The 14,228-nt window shown below is 33.1% G+C and overlaps 2 protein-coding genes across 5 annotated transcripts in view; one reads left to right on the top strand and one right to left on the bottom strand.

The window, feature by feature from the left end:
- Window positions 1–14,228, bottom strand: part of Ubr3 (Ubr3 ubiquitin ligase) — a 28,805-nt gene that overhangs the window by 5,414 nt on the left and 9,163 nt on the right. Inside the window, exons 9-20 of the mRNA XM_018547817.1 lie at window positions 4,071–4,252; window positions 3,837–3,976; window positions 3,321–3,463; window positions 2,974–3,140; window positions 2,654–2,897; window positions 2,281–2,437; window positions 1,829–2,062; window positions 1,509–1,673; window positions 1,240–1,400; window positions 641–1,103; window positions 327–472; window positions 94–240 (exon numbers count right to left, since the gene is read on the bottom strand). Coding sequence (XP_018403319.1) covers window positions 94–240; window positions 327–472; window positions 641–1,103; window positions 1,240–1,400; window positions 1,509–1,673; window positions 1,829–2,062; window positions 2,281–2,437; window positions 2,654–2,897; window positions 2,974–3,140; window positions 3,321–3,463; window positions 3,837–3,976; window positions 4,071–4,252 — 2,349 coding nt within the window. The remainder of the gene's footprint in view (window positions 1–93; window positions 241–326; window positions 473–640; window positions 1,104–1,239; window positions 1,401–1,508; window positions 1,674–1,828; window positions 2,063–2,280; window positions 2,438–2,653; window positions 2,898–2,973; window positions 3,141–3,320; window positions 3,464–3,836; window positions 3,977–4,070; window positions 4,253–14,228) is intronic.
- On the top strand, window positions 5,690–14,037 carry orion (chemokine-like protein orion). 4 transcript variants are annotated; one of them, XM_018547821.1, is made up of 9 exons: window positions 7,602–8,053; window positions 10,028–10,638; window positions 10,945–11,086; window positions 11,398–11,538; window positions 11,633–11,850; window positions 12,500–12,720; window positions 12,889–13,127; window positions 13,302–13,431; window positions 13,520–14,037. In XM_018547821.1, the coding sequence occupies exons 2-9, from the start codon at window positions 10,135–10,137 to the stop codon at window positions 13,851–13,853; spliced, it is 1,929 nt and encodes a 642-aa protein (XP_018403323.1). In that variant the 5' UTR covers window positions 7,602–8,053; window positions 10,028–10,134; the 3' UTR covers window positions 13,854–14,037. The 4 variants fall into 4 exon arrangements, with proteins under 4 accessions (XP_018403320.1, XP_018403323.1, XP_018403322.1 ...); XM_018547820.1 differs by lacking the exon at window positions 7,602–8,053 and adding an exon at window positions 8,656–8,832; XM_018547819.1 differs by lacking the exon at window positions 7,602–8,053 and adding an exon at window positions 8,656–8,983.

Below are 14,228 nucleotides of genomic sequence, written 5' to 3'. Positions count from 1 at the left end.
CACACACACACACACACACACACACACACACACACACACACACACACACACACACACACACTGTAAATAAATGTATTAGTATATTGTACTTACTGTGTCAAATAAACGATTCATCTCATCCATTCTGCGGTCAAAATGGGCACCTCGAGTATCTCCTTTGGGTATAGGCGGATCTTCATCGGACGTGGGAAGAACTAGCCTATCCGATTGTTGTCGTTCGTGGCCGATAATGCTAGTGGCCTACATAAAGAAATGTATATTTGTAATATATATTATATATACAATGCAAAATATATTTATCGTGCAATAAAAAGTAAAAATATTACTTGAACTAATACAACGAGTCCCATCGGTTTGTCCTCACTGCTGGGAGTGGTTTGATTGCATATCACACAGTCATAGTCCTTTTTACTAGTCAATTTAGTCGCATTTTCCTCGTGATCCCAGTCCATCCTAGATGTATCTGTGTCTTCTGTAAAAAAGAGAATGATTTCATTAATATATCTGATTGACTAAATATCCATTTTTCTGTTGTAGAATAGAATATTATAAATTAAAATGTTACAATTTTTGTAAACATTTGTAATAATTCACATATACGCACGCACGCACACGCACACGCACAAAATAGATAACTTACCGGTTTCCATTGCTTTCTCCATAAATTGTTTTTGTTTATCAGCGAATTCTGCCATCAGCTTCTGTTGCCTTTCCTTCGCTCTTTTTCGTCGTTCCTCTCGCTCACGATTCTCCTTTTCGCGCTGCTCATCTTCCTCGCATTCTTGCATACGAGGCCATAATTTATCCCTAGTCTCAATAATCGTTTGTTTACACATAGGATCTAAATCCGCGATTTTTCTAAGTAGCTGCGAGATGAAGAATGGTCCATCACCGATTCGCGATTCACTAGGTAATAATGATATGAAAGAGCTGCTACTACTAATGCTGCTGCTACTGCTGCTGCTACTGATTTCATTGTCTGACATTGCACTTTGTTCGGGGTTGTAGCTGTCTGGTACACCCGATAATTGAGAATGTAATTTTAATAGCAAAGAGATTATGCTCTCTCCTACTCTTACAGATTGCGGTTGCATTGGTCCACCCTGAAAGATCCATGAATATTTTATAATAATAAGCTAAATCAAGTGGTAAATATATTAAAATATATAGTATACAATAAGAGATAAATAAAATTTAGAATATTATTAGAAATAGTATATCTGTGTAATATTATATTACTTGTATGTCTCTTCTCTTAAAATGTTTGTAAGAATTTGACGTGGATGGAACAATTTCTGTAGCCCTATAATTAACAGGTTGTGCTGTGACTATTTCATTGCCGGCCATAACTGCTGGGCGTTGAGGAACAGGTGGTAATGCTGGCTGGCCGCCGACATCATCTAATTATTATTAAAAACATAATTAGATACAATATCCTTTACATATAAACTTTGATATATATATATCATATCAGCATTATGAATTACGAAGTAATTTGAAAAACGTACTATTTGGCGAAGGGGGCGATTCAATTGCTAGATGGATTGCTATCGATTCTTCGCCAGATGGTGGCAAAGCTCGTTGCAAAGGTATCGTTAAGTCATCCTCACTATTACTACGAGCTGGTATGGCGACAATTCCGTCTTCAGGTATAATTGCTACACCATATTCCACTATAACATTATAGAATATAACAAAAATTTATTTTATATACATTATTTATGATAAATAATGTATATAAAAATACATAATAAAATAAATAGTAAATGTTTTGAAAAAATGTATAATCAACGCTGCAATATATAATCTATATAAAAATCTTGCTAACCACTTGTTGATGGTAATGCTGGCAGAGATGTAGCACTCTCGACTGACGGTAGTAAAGCCGGCAAAGATGATGCACTCGCACTTGACACACCATTGTCATCTCTAACGGTGTCTACAGAAAATCCTAACAGTTCCAAAGAAACTTCCTCCGCGCCATCATCCACACCGTCATTCAACATTAAAGATGTCGCCACTTCGCTCATCTCTCCCTGAATCATCTCCCACTCGAATTCGCCTAATTATTATTAATTAAATAGATTAGTAAGTTTGTTAAATCATATTAAAAATATTAACATGTTACTAAATCATTACTATATAAATTAATTTTGTTATTTTATAATATTCATATAATTACAATATTATATATTGTTATCAGTATTGTTTGCTAATTATCAGCATATTCAAAGTAAATCAATTATATAAAAAAAAATTCGACAAATTTATAATGCTTACTGTCTGAGCTGCTATGCTCCGACTCTTGGACTAGAATCACTTGAGGTATCGTTGTTCTCAGATTTTCAGACAAACTGTCACTTTCGTACCATCCAGCCAAATCCATGTCCTTTATTACGTGAAAGGTGCCACCGGTGTATTGACATAAAGGACTCCCCTGAAAATGATATTATATAAAATAATACAGAATAGACAAAATGGTTTTAAAAGAAATATAAAAGAATTAAAATCAAATAAGAGAGAGATAAAATGCATAAATGATGAATCATATTTTTTTTATTATATATAAAGTAATAATTTACGTATATAAGAAAAAGACTGAACTGTTCAAAGCAATTCAAAGATTAATTATTTTATCAAAAGAATTATTTACAGATTTATCCGGCGGTTCCGTAGTAATAACTGCCATTTCTAGAAGATAAATAGCCAGTGCCATAACATGTTCTGATATGTTACGCCCATTCACAGCCTTATAGAGTATTATTAAGATCATAGCATGAAAAACTCTAGAACGTAGGACTATACGAGGATCGTCATAGTCCGACGAAACCGGAGCCGGTTGTCTAAATGGTGGCCAAAGAGTTGCACTATTTTTCAACTTGCCCGATTGCTTTACGCTGCAATAGAAAAATATAATATTAATAGAAAATAAAATATTTCAGAATGTGTTTTATCAAGAAATTTAATGCATACTATTCTGTGAAACGATCCATAGATACTTGGAAATCTCTCCTATGAACTGCTCTCAACAGTACATGTAAGGGATCAAATAATTCTTCCCATACGCGAGCCTTTGGTCCATACATACCCTGTTGCATATTGCCACTTGCCTCGAGATTTGGAGCTCTATATTGCGCTACCTATAAAAACATTATGCCGTTATATAAAAGAGATAATATCATTTAAAATTTTTATATGTATCTATATAAAATACAAAAATTGTTCGTAATTGTAATCGATTAAGTAACATTTATATGTATATAAAATAAAATTAGAAATTAAAATAATTCTTTCAGATATACATAATAAGATGAACATACATCAGCTAGAACAGATTCAAAGTCTCTATTCTGAGTAGTTCCACAGCGTTCCGGCATTAGTTCCATCAATTGGCTATGTGTCTTATCACCCATACATAGTAAAGTCACCATTTCAAGACGAGACATTTCGGGATCCGATAAACCTGATGTAAAAAAATATAATGTCCTAATATAAGTATTTTATTTTTGCTTTAATATTTTTCTATTATTTCCAAGATTATAAAATTTCTTATTAGTTTCATTTATTCTTATAGAGCCTATTATTAATTATTATTTATATACGCAGGTGAAATGAAGCGTCATAATTATAATAATTTCAATTTAACATTAGCATTGAGAATGACCCGATCGGTATTGAAACGTTTGTATGTGTATTTCCTTTGTATATTAAACGTCTTTATCTATACATAACTGGCTTTTAGCCCTTCACACGTAACTTATTATTTTTATAAAATTTATTATTATTAAAAAGAAGAGATTTTTAAGATAATTGCATTAGAACTGATAGAAATTTACCAAGATTTGTTCTGACGTTGACTAACGTAGCCAAAAATGTTAGACAACTTTCCAACATTGGAGTATCATGTTCGCCCTCAAGGTATTCATTTTGTGGGGCATGATACAGGCATAAACTCATCCACTCCAGCACATGAAATCTAAAATAAAAATAAATTAAAACGTTTGCATTATTGATTTGATGTAAAAAGAAATTAAATGAGGTGAAAAAAACAAATGAGATAGAGAAATTACTTTTCGATAACAGTTTTCAGAAAGACATCTGGCATTAATTTTGTAGCGCAGATTTGCAGCAGATATAAATCCGCGTCCACCATGGAGTTGCAAAAATTACACTGTATATAGGTCATTGCTTGGCCCTTTATTTGCAATCCATTACGAACCCATAATCCATTTAAAATCTCGTAGAAAGCCACCTGAAAGCAGAAATACACAAAAGAAAACGTTATTAATTATATTATATACATAGACAATCAATAAAATATCTTGTATTGGATATTTTGTGTATCCATAAAAATTTTTTAATACATTATAATTGTATTAATTTTTATATATAACTTATAACTATATTGTAATGTTACGATTGCTGTAAACATTCTCATAAAACTTTCGTGCAAAATATCTAGTTGACCTTCATTTATTTTTGATGCATCAATGTCATTAAATTGTGCTCGCAAAGCACATCTTTTGATGGAAGATATGAATTTAATCTTTTCATATCTCGCGCGCGCGCGCGGATAACATACAACATATAAACCAATTGCATACAAACTTACATAAGAGCGTGTCTCATAACATTCTTATGTAAACATATAAAATATAAATTTAAAGCTCGTTTTATAGTAGATTTATTCGTGCGGAAAGACATTACAATGTAATTTAATTGTCATTGAATTACAATGTAATCTTTGTTATTTGACAGAATTTATACTTTTACTCTGAACATTTGCCAAGACTATAAAATATTACTGCAATAAAAAAACGAACAAAAAATATTATATTAATTTATATTCTTTTTTCAATTAAGAATTTTATATTTATCATCAAGACAATGAAATCTATGTTACAAGTAATCGGTGAAGGACACATACTTATGTATATCTCATAACCGATATATTTTAAACATTGATAATGACCCAATCGGAATCGAAGCGTTTTGCATTTAGTTTTGTTAAATTAAACGAATTTATTAGGCTCATAGTCCTTCTATATATATATATGTATATATATATATATGTATATATGATTATTTAATAGATAGTAATTTATTATTTTATTAAACCAAACTTTTTGATTTTAAAATTGTTAAAAAAATAATATTGTGTGAAAGTAAATTTTTATTCAATTTTGTATTTTTAAACTAGTTTTATGAATATTTTATTCCAATTTTGTCCGGATAGAATTTTAGATTTTAGATAAGACATTTTTAAATATTAAGATTTCAACCTATTAAAAACCGTATATTTCAGTGCAACTAATATATCTGGTAGATTGAAATCTTAATATTTATTATTCCTAATATTTCCTCCACAGGAACGAACTTTTCGTATTTCTTGTCCCTCCTCCTTCACCCTTCGATTTCATATGTTTGTAAGAGTGGGAACAAAGTTCTTGTCCCTCCTCCTTCACCCTTCGATTTCATATGTTTGGAAGAGTGGGAACAAAGGTCTTATGAATGCACATGTATATCGCGATGAGAAAAGGTTAAAACGACTAATTTCATTCATATCTTGTATTCTCGTAACCGCGGGTGCAATACCCCCTACCATTCACTTTGTCTGTTACTGTCCTCGGCCTATAACGGTCGTCCCGTCTGAATCGAGTGAACGGCAAGCAAGCAGTCGTTAGTCCCAGCGTGTAGCGTCGCCAATCACAGACGGCGAGTGCGCTGTGCGCCATTCTCCCGACATCTTAGTCTTCGTCGTCGCGTCGTTTCCTACTCTTTCCAAATGGCTAGGAACCATCAAGGGATAGCCTTGCTCGTCGTCCTGGCGAGCACTGGCTGTGTCTTTGGAATCGGCATAAACGACGCGCTCGACCTGATCAGACTGGGCCGCCAAGCCGTGGTGGATGTGTTGGAATCCTGGGAGATGATCAACGCAAGCCTCCCTTCTGATATGAAAGCCGGCGAAGAGCTTGTATTCATGAAAATGATGGAACGTCAATTGCTTAAGCGGATGGACCAAGTCTCGAAGAAAATCGACGAATACCAGGGACGCGTGGAGGACAAAAGCGATATGATCTTGTCGCAATTGCTACTGCAACTTCCTATGCAACATAGGCTCGACAACAGTCTGAAGGAATTAGATCATTATCTCGGTCAAGTGCAGGAGCTGTACACACTTTTCGAGATGTACGCGGACAATCCGGAGAAGTACGAGAAGTACACAATGTTGCAATTTGCCAAAACATGTGTGTCGCCAAGATTAGGAGAGCTACCGGATGTTTTAAAGTCGATACACAGACTCATGGTGCCATCAGAGCAACAGGTGTACAACAGGAGCATCCTCGTGCTTCTAGCTAATCAGATGCAGGTAGGTACTTGATATGTGAAAACAGTTTTTAAAGGACGTGATTGAAGAAAATGGATGAGCCAATATTAGGCAATTTGAACGAGAATAAATATAAATTATTTCTATTGTGAAGTATCTTCCTTCTCCCCTTTAACATTAACTCATTGATTCAAGGCTTCCTTTTGTCCCTCGTGAGAGAAAACGTCATGATATTAGGTTTGCTTGAAGTTGTTAAAAAAATTTTTTAACAAGATTAAAGATCTGTTTGTGTTGCTTGCGCTTTTTGCTCAAAATCTTCGTCTTTTTTTCTCTTTTTCTCTGACGGCCAATTATATATTTATCTCGTTTTAAGTGCAAAAATTTTTGAGAATTTTAAACAACACGAGCAGATCTAAATATATATTCGAGCGTTGAAAAAAGAGAAAGTGAAGATACTGAGTGCAGAAAGTGCAAGCAACGCGAACAGATTTATTGATTCAGAATAGTACATATTTTAAAATAAAATTATCTTTTTTAAATATTTTAGTTGTTTTATGTGAATATTTTCCAAGAGCAATGCTGATGCTTTTATCTTTAATATTAACATTAATGATCTAAACAAATCTTTACATGATTTAAAAGCGACTGTTTCCTGGAAAGAATTATAGTGATTCACTCGCTTTGCTTTGTTTCATTCTTCAAGAGCCGATTAAATTTCTGTTACTGCTTAATATTTTATTTTTATGAATTTAATATTGTAATAATTTAAAATATTTACATTATGAACATATAATCGATCAGAAGTGAAATACATGCTCCTTGGTTATAATAATACCACAGATATATATGACTCATTCTAAACAGGTAAAAAATGTTTTTTACTTCATCTTGTGTTGCTACATCATTTGTTGTTACATTTATCACTATATTTTACATTTTATTACTATATTCAGTTATTTTTTATTGAGTTTATTATACACATTTTTTATTTTTTTTTTGTTTCTTACTTTATAATTTATTATTTTGAGTTTGTTATATGATTTAGGATTTGATTATTATATATTTACATTTTTTATCTTATTTTATTATTATGTTTATTATATATTGTATCACTTGCTTTTATCTTTATTATCCAATTTATTATTTACGCAACGATAAAGAGTGATGTGATAATTACATATGCTTAGACACGAGTGCGAACAATGTGTTTGCAGAGAGTGTCTAAAGAACGCTAGAATAACGTGATAAACAGGAAGGACTATCATCTGCGTGATTTTGTGCTGGTTTAGAGAAGTCACGCCATATAGTAATATAGAAATTAGTCACCAGTCAACGCTGTCCTTCTCATCGACGTTGGTAGAAAGAGGAATTTAGATTTCAGGCGACAAAGCGCAGAAAGTGAGAACGTATTTGATACGCTGAATTGATGAGTCCGAGGATCCCTTGTTGTGAGTGGTCTGATAATATCGTAACAAGAACCCCACTATATCCATTAAGTGCGGGCAGTGGGCATTATGTACCGAGAAATAGTATCACACTTTAGGATCAAGTGACGGAGTGACTTTACTCCGTATTTATTATTCATAGAAAGAAAAGGGAAATCATGTCGACGGAAATTCGTCATTACTCGATACTCCGGATACACCGTAGTAAATGACACGAATCAGTGAATTGACCCGAGTCATTTGATTAAAGCTTTCGCGCATTAATTGATACGCCAGAAAGGTATGGGTTATAATTTAGCATTCATTTCCAAATCATCGTTTAGACGTCAAAAACAATAAATTTGTCTTGAAAAAGAAGGAAGATTACAGATATAAATTTAACTGTGATTTTAAATTACAGCTTTCTGTAACTCTTTGTAATGTTCATTTTTAGCTTTTCAATCCAGAATTAAAATTTTCTAAATGTGAAGATATAAAAAATCAGCGATTATAAATGAATAACTTTTTGTAAGCTGATCTTCGAGCAATAAAAAAACCAAACAAAAACATCTCCATTTATAGCAGAAAAAATATGAACACGAGAGTTTTATTCACAAAAACATACGTGGAAAAATTTGAGTGATAAGTGGTAAACAAAGGGCAATCTTACTATGAAATTAACTTTCCTATACGTTAACTTTTCATAATGTATAAAAATAACTCTGTCATCTAATATTTTTTCCTATTTAGCATTTTAAATCTCTATGCAACCATTATAAGATTAATTTCTTTTACAACTGCTATATCTCTTCTCCAAGTGCGAATGTACCGGGTGGATAAGAAGAGAACGCAGAATATGCGCATGAGATACACAACATTAAGTCTGACGAAGACCGTGGGGGCTTGTGGAGACCAGAGGTGGGCAAGAGACATTGGTGTTGGCGCATAACGTGGAACTCAGTCGAGCACGATCGGTCACACGGTAGTGTTGCTCTTACTTGCTGGTCCCGAAACAGTAAGCGGGACTTGTTACCCGCATTCCGCGGATACGCGAGCTGTATGTAATCGTGTCACGAAAAGGTGCTTCGTTAACGAATTTTACCAGCGAAATTTTGTCTCTTTCAATGGATTTCGAAATTATTGCGACAATCAGAAACACTAAACGCTAGGAGAAAGAAATTAGACTGGACATTGTGTGAAAAGGATGTTTTAATGCGATTGTTCTGAACGCGTATGTTATCAAGAGATTATAACTTGAACTCTAAAAAACCTGAAAAATAAAAAGCAACCTGAGAAATGTTTGAAAATTATCAACAGACGCAATATTATCTCGGGTGTCAAGTCAATCAATTAGACTATATTAGACTCCCAAGGTCGTGTATTGGAAATATATAAAGTCTTTATGAGGCTTTTAAAATATTTTTTAATTTTTATCTCTCGAAGCTGTTTTGTCATTTTCATGATTAGATAAATGTTAAAAAGATTGAAAGTATCCGAAACATTTTTGGATGCTGGATCTTTCAAAATTTTCATTGTCGAGCATCTTGTTTCATTACATATATTCTCTGTTTAATTTTATTTAAATATTTTCTCAATAAATATATTATATTTGTTATATATAAGTTTTTAATTTCCTCTATCACTATCAGTTTTAATCTTTAATTCTCAATTCGCAATAATTTTAGTTCCTATAGGATTAAATTAATACGGAATGTAGATTAATACTTTTTATCGCATAATTATCCGATATTATAAGCCTCGCGGCTTCGTGAAACTGAAAATTGAACTAAACGGAAGCTATGAAGAACGAAGAGAGACGGAAAACAAGAAAAAAAAAAGAGCTTTATTCACATTCGCGAAATATTCCACGACGTTGTTGCAACAAGAGTTATTTAATCATACTGTTTGTGGGAGGAAAACAGCGTCACCCAGTAGTACCTAGCCGCTCTAGATTATGTATTAACGCGTCATTAGCCGTCACTGCCTCTTTCCTCTTTTATGTCATGACCCCCCTGTTACCATGATAGTAACATCTTCCTTTTCCATCGTTCTCAAGCTCACTAACGAAGCAAAAAGATCGTTCAATTTTATCTTGTGGATTGTCGTCAAGGATGTAGAATTAAAAATATAAAAGTTTTAATACATATAATGATAAAAATTAGTACATATTGGATAATACTAACAACGAAATAGATGTAATAAATTTATGTTAAAAATAGCAGTCACAATGCAATTACATCGTTACAATCTTCAATTTTCGTTTTCGTGTCTCCAGATTAAAACTCATCGAGAAAACAAGACAAAGAAAGAAATTAAAATCCTGCTGAGTGGATCGTAAACAAAGTGAGTGACTCATCAGCGAAGGATCATTCGATTCCGAGAATGAGATACTTCGCATGCTTGCTGGGAATGTTGTTGGCTGTAGCAGCCTTCGCCGCGATTAAGAATGATGCGTCGTCGATCGATACAATTAGACAGGCTTTGTTATCATTGGAGAAAGATCTCAGAGAAGATTTAGCCAATCAACAAAAGTGGATGAACGTCGAAGAGCGAGAGAAGTACTTGCATCTGATCAAAGCGTACAAAAGATTCGGTAATCAGGTAGATGAGCAATTTCCTTCGGATCGAAAGGACTACCTGAACTCCTTGGACTCCCTATGGCTTTGGGCCCGGGCCGAGAATGAGATGAAGGGCATCAACGGTCTGTATGGGGTGTTCCGGCAAATGCAACGCGAGATCATTGAGCTGAATACATCGATCAATGCAAAACAACTCGCGAATTTTGCCGAGACGATCCTACGAGATGCGAACGCTGCGATTCCGATAGCGCTCGATCGTATCGCGAGTATAATTGTCAATGAAAAGTTGTTCATTGCGTCTTTTAAGGTACCTAATAGACGGCTGCAATCCTGTAAAAATCTCCATAAATGAAATTTTTCTGAAGACTTTCTTCAACATGCGATTTTTTCATATTGGAAATGCTTGTTCAATAAACAGATGCTTAAAGCTTTTAGTTGAGGCATAAAAAGACTCACTCGTACACATCGAAAATCCAAAAAAAATTCACGGCATTTTTGTTGAAGTTTAAATATCATAGCGATGCATTCATTCCTGTGATCACAGCATCTCAGATCACGTTATAACATAAATACTCGTCCTCAAAATATTTGCAAAGTATTTTTGTATGTGCAGGAAGCATCAAACCAAATGTGCAATGAGATGCAATCGCCGCAGCAACTGCTGTACAATTTGTATAATGCCGTGGCGCTGACGGAGATCAAGGGTTACACTATGATTCAATTCTCATACATGCTATTACGTCTGTACAACGAAGGTACGTGGTACCGATGCTCACGTTTAAATATACGTCCTACATACGGTATTTTCGACGTCGCGCGATCTGCACAATTAAGATCAATCTTTTTTCCCTGAGCGAAATGAAAGGCATTTGCGTATGGATATCACAAGTTAAAACTTGAAGCTAAATATAGCAATTTAAAAAAACATTTAATAAAAGAAATGAATAAAATAAAAACGCTCTCTAAAGAAATTGATTTTAGTTGCACTTGATACAGATTATCGCGAATCGAGAAACGATACTTGAGCGTGATTATGATTTTAATTCTGATAAATTCTTTAACACAGGCAATAACTTTAGCGAAGAAATACAAACATTGAAACACCAATACGCAATAAGAACGTCTGAAACATTAAGAGCCGTAAAAACTGCAATGGCATACGCCCCGAGAAGTCTTTGGAGATGCGATCCACGTGTACATAAATTAGGTAAAACCGCCTGAGGATAATAACATCGCAAAGAAATTAATTTATATAATTTATAATTTGATATATATAATTTATATATACAATTTTTGTTTAGGTGAAACCTATACCGAGTTGAAGCAACTGTTCCAAGGATATATTGTAAATGAAGTAGATTTAAATACTGAAGGCACGTGCAAAGAGAATTGCGGTTATTATGGATACACTAAGGTGTACGGTTGCTATCAAAATCAATTTTGTTCGAAACAACGTCAATGTAATGGCAAGATATTGCACTGCGAGTACATTGACTCAGACATGTGGATCTGTCCGGCGGTAGGTACTTTTTCAGATATATTTTGTATGAAGAATTTGTGTATAACATTAATATTAAAATGACAAAAAAAACAATTCCAAAAAAAAATTATGAATTATGTACACAGAAAAATTAGTAAAATTTAATTTGTATAATTCAGAACGATAATTATTCTAAAATTAGAATAAAAAATTTTAAATAATTATAAAATTATAACTATAACAACAAAATGGGAATATTGAGAAATTAAAAAAATAATTTATATAAAAATATAAAAAATACCGTAAAATATCAAATCTTATTGGACCGTGAGAATTTAAACCAAATGAATATCGATGAGAACATGCCGTAAGGTCGGAATCAGACTATACATTGAAGATTGAGATTAAAGATTAAAATTTCACCAATGAGAGAAGACAAAGAAATTTTGAATCCTTTTATTTTGATTGGTCAAACTTCAATCTTTCAATCTTCAATCTCATTCTTCAATGCGTAGTCTGATTCCGGCCTAAGGGTCAAGTTAAATCTCGGGTGCTTCTATACAATTGCGTATGAATTTACGTTTCTAGATTCATACCGTAAAATAGTATGGATTTAAAAAACCTATTTTGCAATTTAAAAAATAATATAATTTTTCCTAATCACTAATACAATTTTTTTCACATTTAGGACAGAAACAGTACTAGACGATACGAATACATAGAATATGAAAATGGTCTTCATTATGGAAATATAAAAACGTGTTCTGCAGGAACAACTAAAGTCGACAGCTGGTGGCGATGGCTTTTCTGGCATTGTAGCTACTGCTTTTGCTATTGTGACGATCAAAATTCGAATTCCGATCGCTATTTCAGTCTCCGATCTGTGATGTCTGACATTTCGAACAACAAGTAAGAATAGCTAATATCTTGAATAATAAAGATTAACATAACGAATAAAATTTAATAAAATTAACAGAATTAATAATTTTAATTTTAATAATATAAATTTAATAAACGTAATAAAATCAATAAAATCTACGAAAGATAACTGAAGATATAATACTTATTCTCTTATAGAGTCATAACAGGAATAAGATTAAGAAAGATAAATCGAATTATTCATATACAAATCCAAGAAGGTCAGTTACTTCCACGTGGAGGAATTAATACATCAACAATCGAATGGCAACCGGTCGATGCTTTTTCAATCATGGACTCTCATATTAAAAATGGCGTTGATTATCATACAATAGTATGGGAAAAACGCGCTTTAGATCTCGATGATCTGTTGGCAGCACCAGATCATCTATTAACAGGTAATTCGAAATTGATTTTGGTTAACACATACATTTTACACGTATATAATATATACATGTTTGTGTATATATTACATCTTTGTAATTATTGTTGGAGAAATTAGTAATTTCATCATTATATTTCAATACAATTATATATATATATGTGTATATAATATATAAAATCTGTTTTAGGCGTTAGGTTCCGAATGGTTGGTAGTCGTCTAAATTTGGAAATAATGATAACTCCGTTCAACTTCACATCCGGATCGTTAATTCAACCTGAAGAAAAGAGTTTTTGGCATAGCAACGACGTTACTGACAGGTGAGATTTGTGTCTCTTTTTTTAGCATAATAAAAACATTTAATCTTTTTTATAATACTAAAACTGATTGTATATTTTTTGTTTTTAGAACTGAACTGAAATACATCGATCCCGATATACCGATTCGCAATTTCGTGCCAAATGAACCGGACTCTGAGGAGAATCAATACTTGAACTTCGCACCGAGTGATCGACAAAAGGACGCCGCACAAAGTACGATTCCTTTCCTTGATGTTCAACCAGTTATACCGAATCCGTCGGTACCGCTTGCGGGCGCCAGTATCTTTCATAAGGGTCGAAAAGGTTCGGGTGGTTTCGTCGCTCTAAAATTAACTACCTACGACTTCGCGCCACACCTGCAAGTCGATTTGCCACCGGCACCACCGGTTCTCGAAACTCCGAATGAGATAAAAGCCACGTAGAAATATTGTATCTTTCATTTTATCGAAATAGCGATTAAAGAACCTGTGATTTGCCAAGGACCTCAATATACGTATCGAGGTAAAAGAAGATGTGTATTGAGTTATTGCATACGAAATGTTGACTTTCGAATATTTCGACTTTGAAAAAAATTGACAAATTTTTTAATAAAGTATAAACACGAAGCAAGAAAAATAGACGTTGGAATTTAATTTTGAGATACAAAATATAAAAGTATATTTTTTATCTTTAACCCTTTCCACTTTCAGATTCTTTCTATTTACATTTAATCAAGCAATTTTTAATTTAAAAAAATCTTGAAAATGTAATCTTTTTTAACTATAATATTTTGTTTCCGCAAAAATTATTTAATTAAA

The sequence above is a fragment of the Cyphomyrmex costatus genome, unplaced genomic scaffold (assembly GCF_001594065.2).
Source record: "Cyphomyrmex costatus isolate MS0001 unplaced genomic scaffold, Ccosl1.0 scaffold685, whole genome shotgun sequence".
Lineage (NCBI taxonomy): Eukaryota > Metazoa > Arthropoda > Insecta > Hymenoptera > Formicidae > Cyphomyrmex > Cyphomyrmex costatus.
This window is presented reverse-complemented; position numbering and strand designations above follow the sequence as displayed.

Coding starts and splice junctions, on each gene's coding strand:
- orion (XM_018547818.1), top strand. CDS start 5,786: ATGGCTAGGAACCATCAAGGGATAGCCTTGCTCGTCGTCCTGGCGAGC. Junction 6,371..10,944: donor TTCTAGCTAATCAGATGCAG/GTAGGTACTTGA, acceptor TTGTATGTGCAG/GAAGCATCAAACCAAATGTG. Junction 11,087..11,397: donor ATTACGTCTGTACAACGAAG/GTACGTGGTACC, acceptor TCTTTAACACAG/GCAATAACTTTAGCGAAGAA.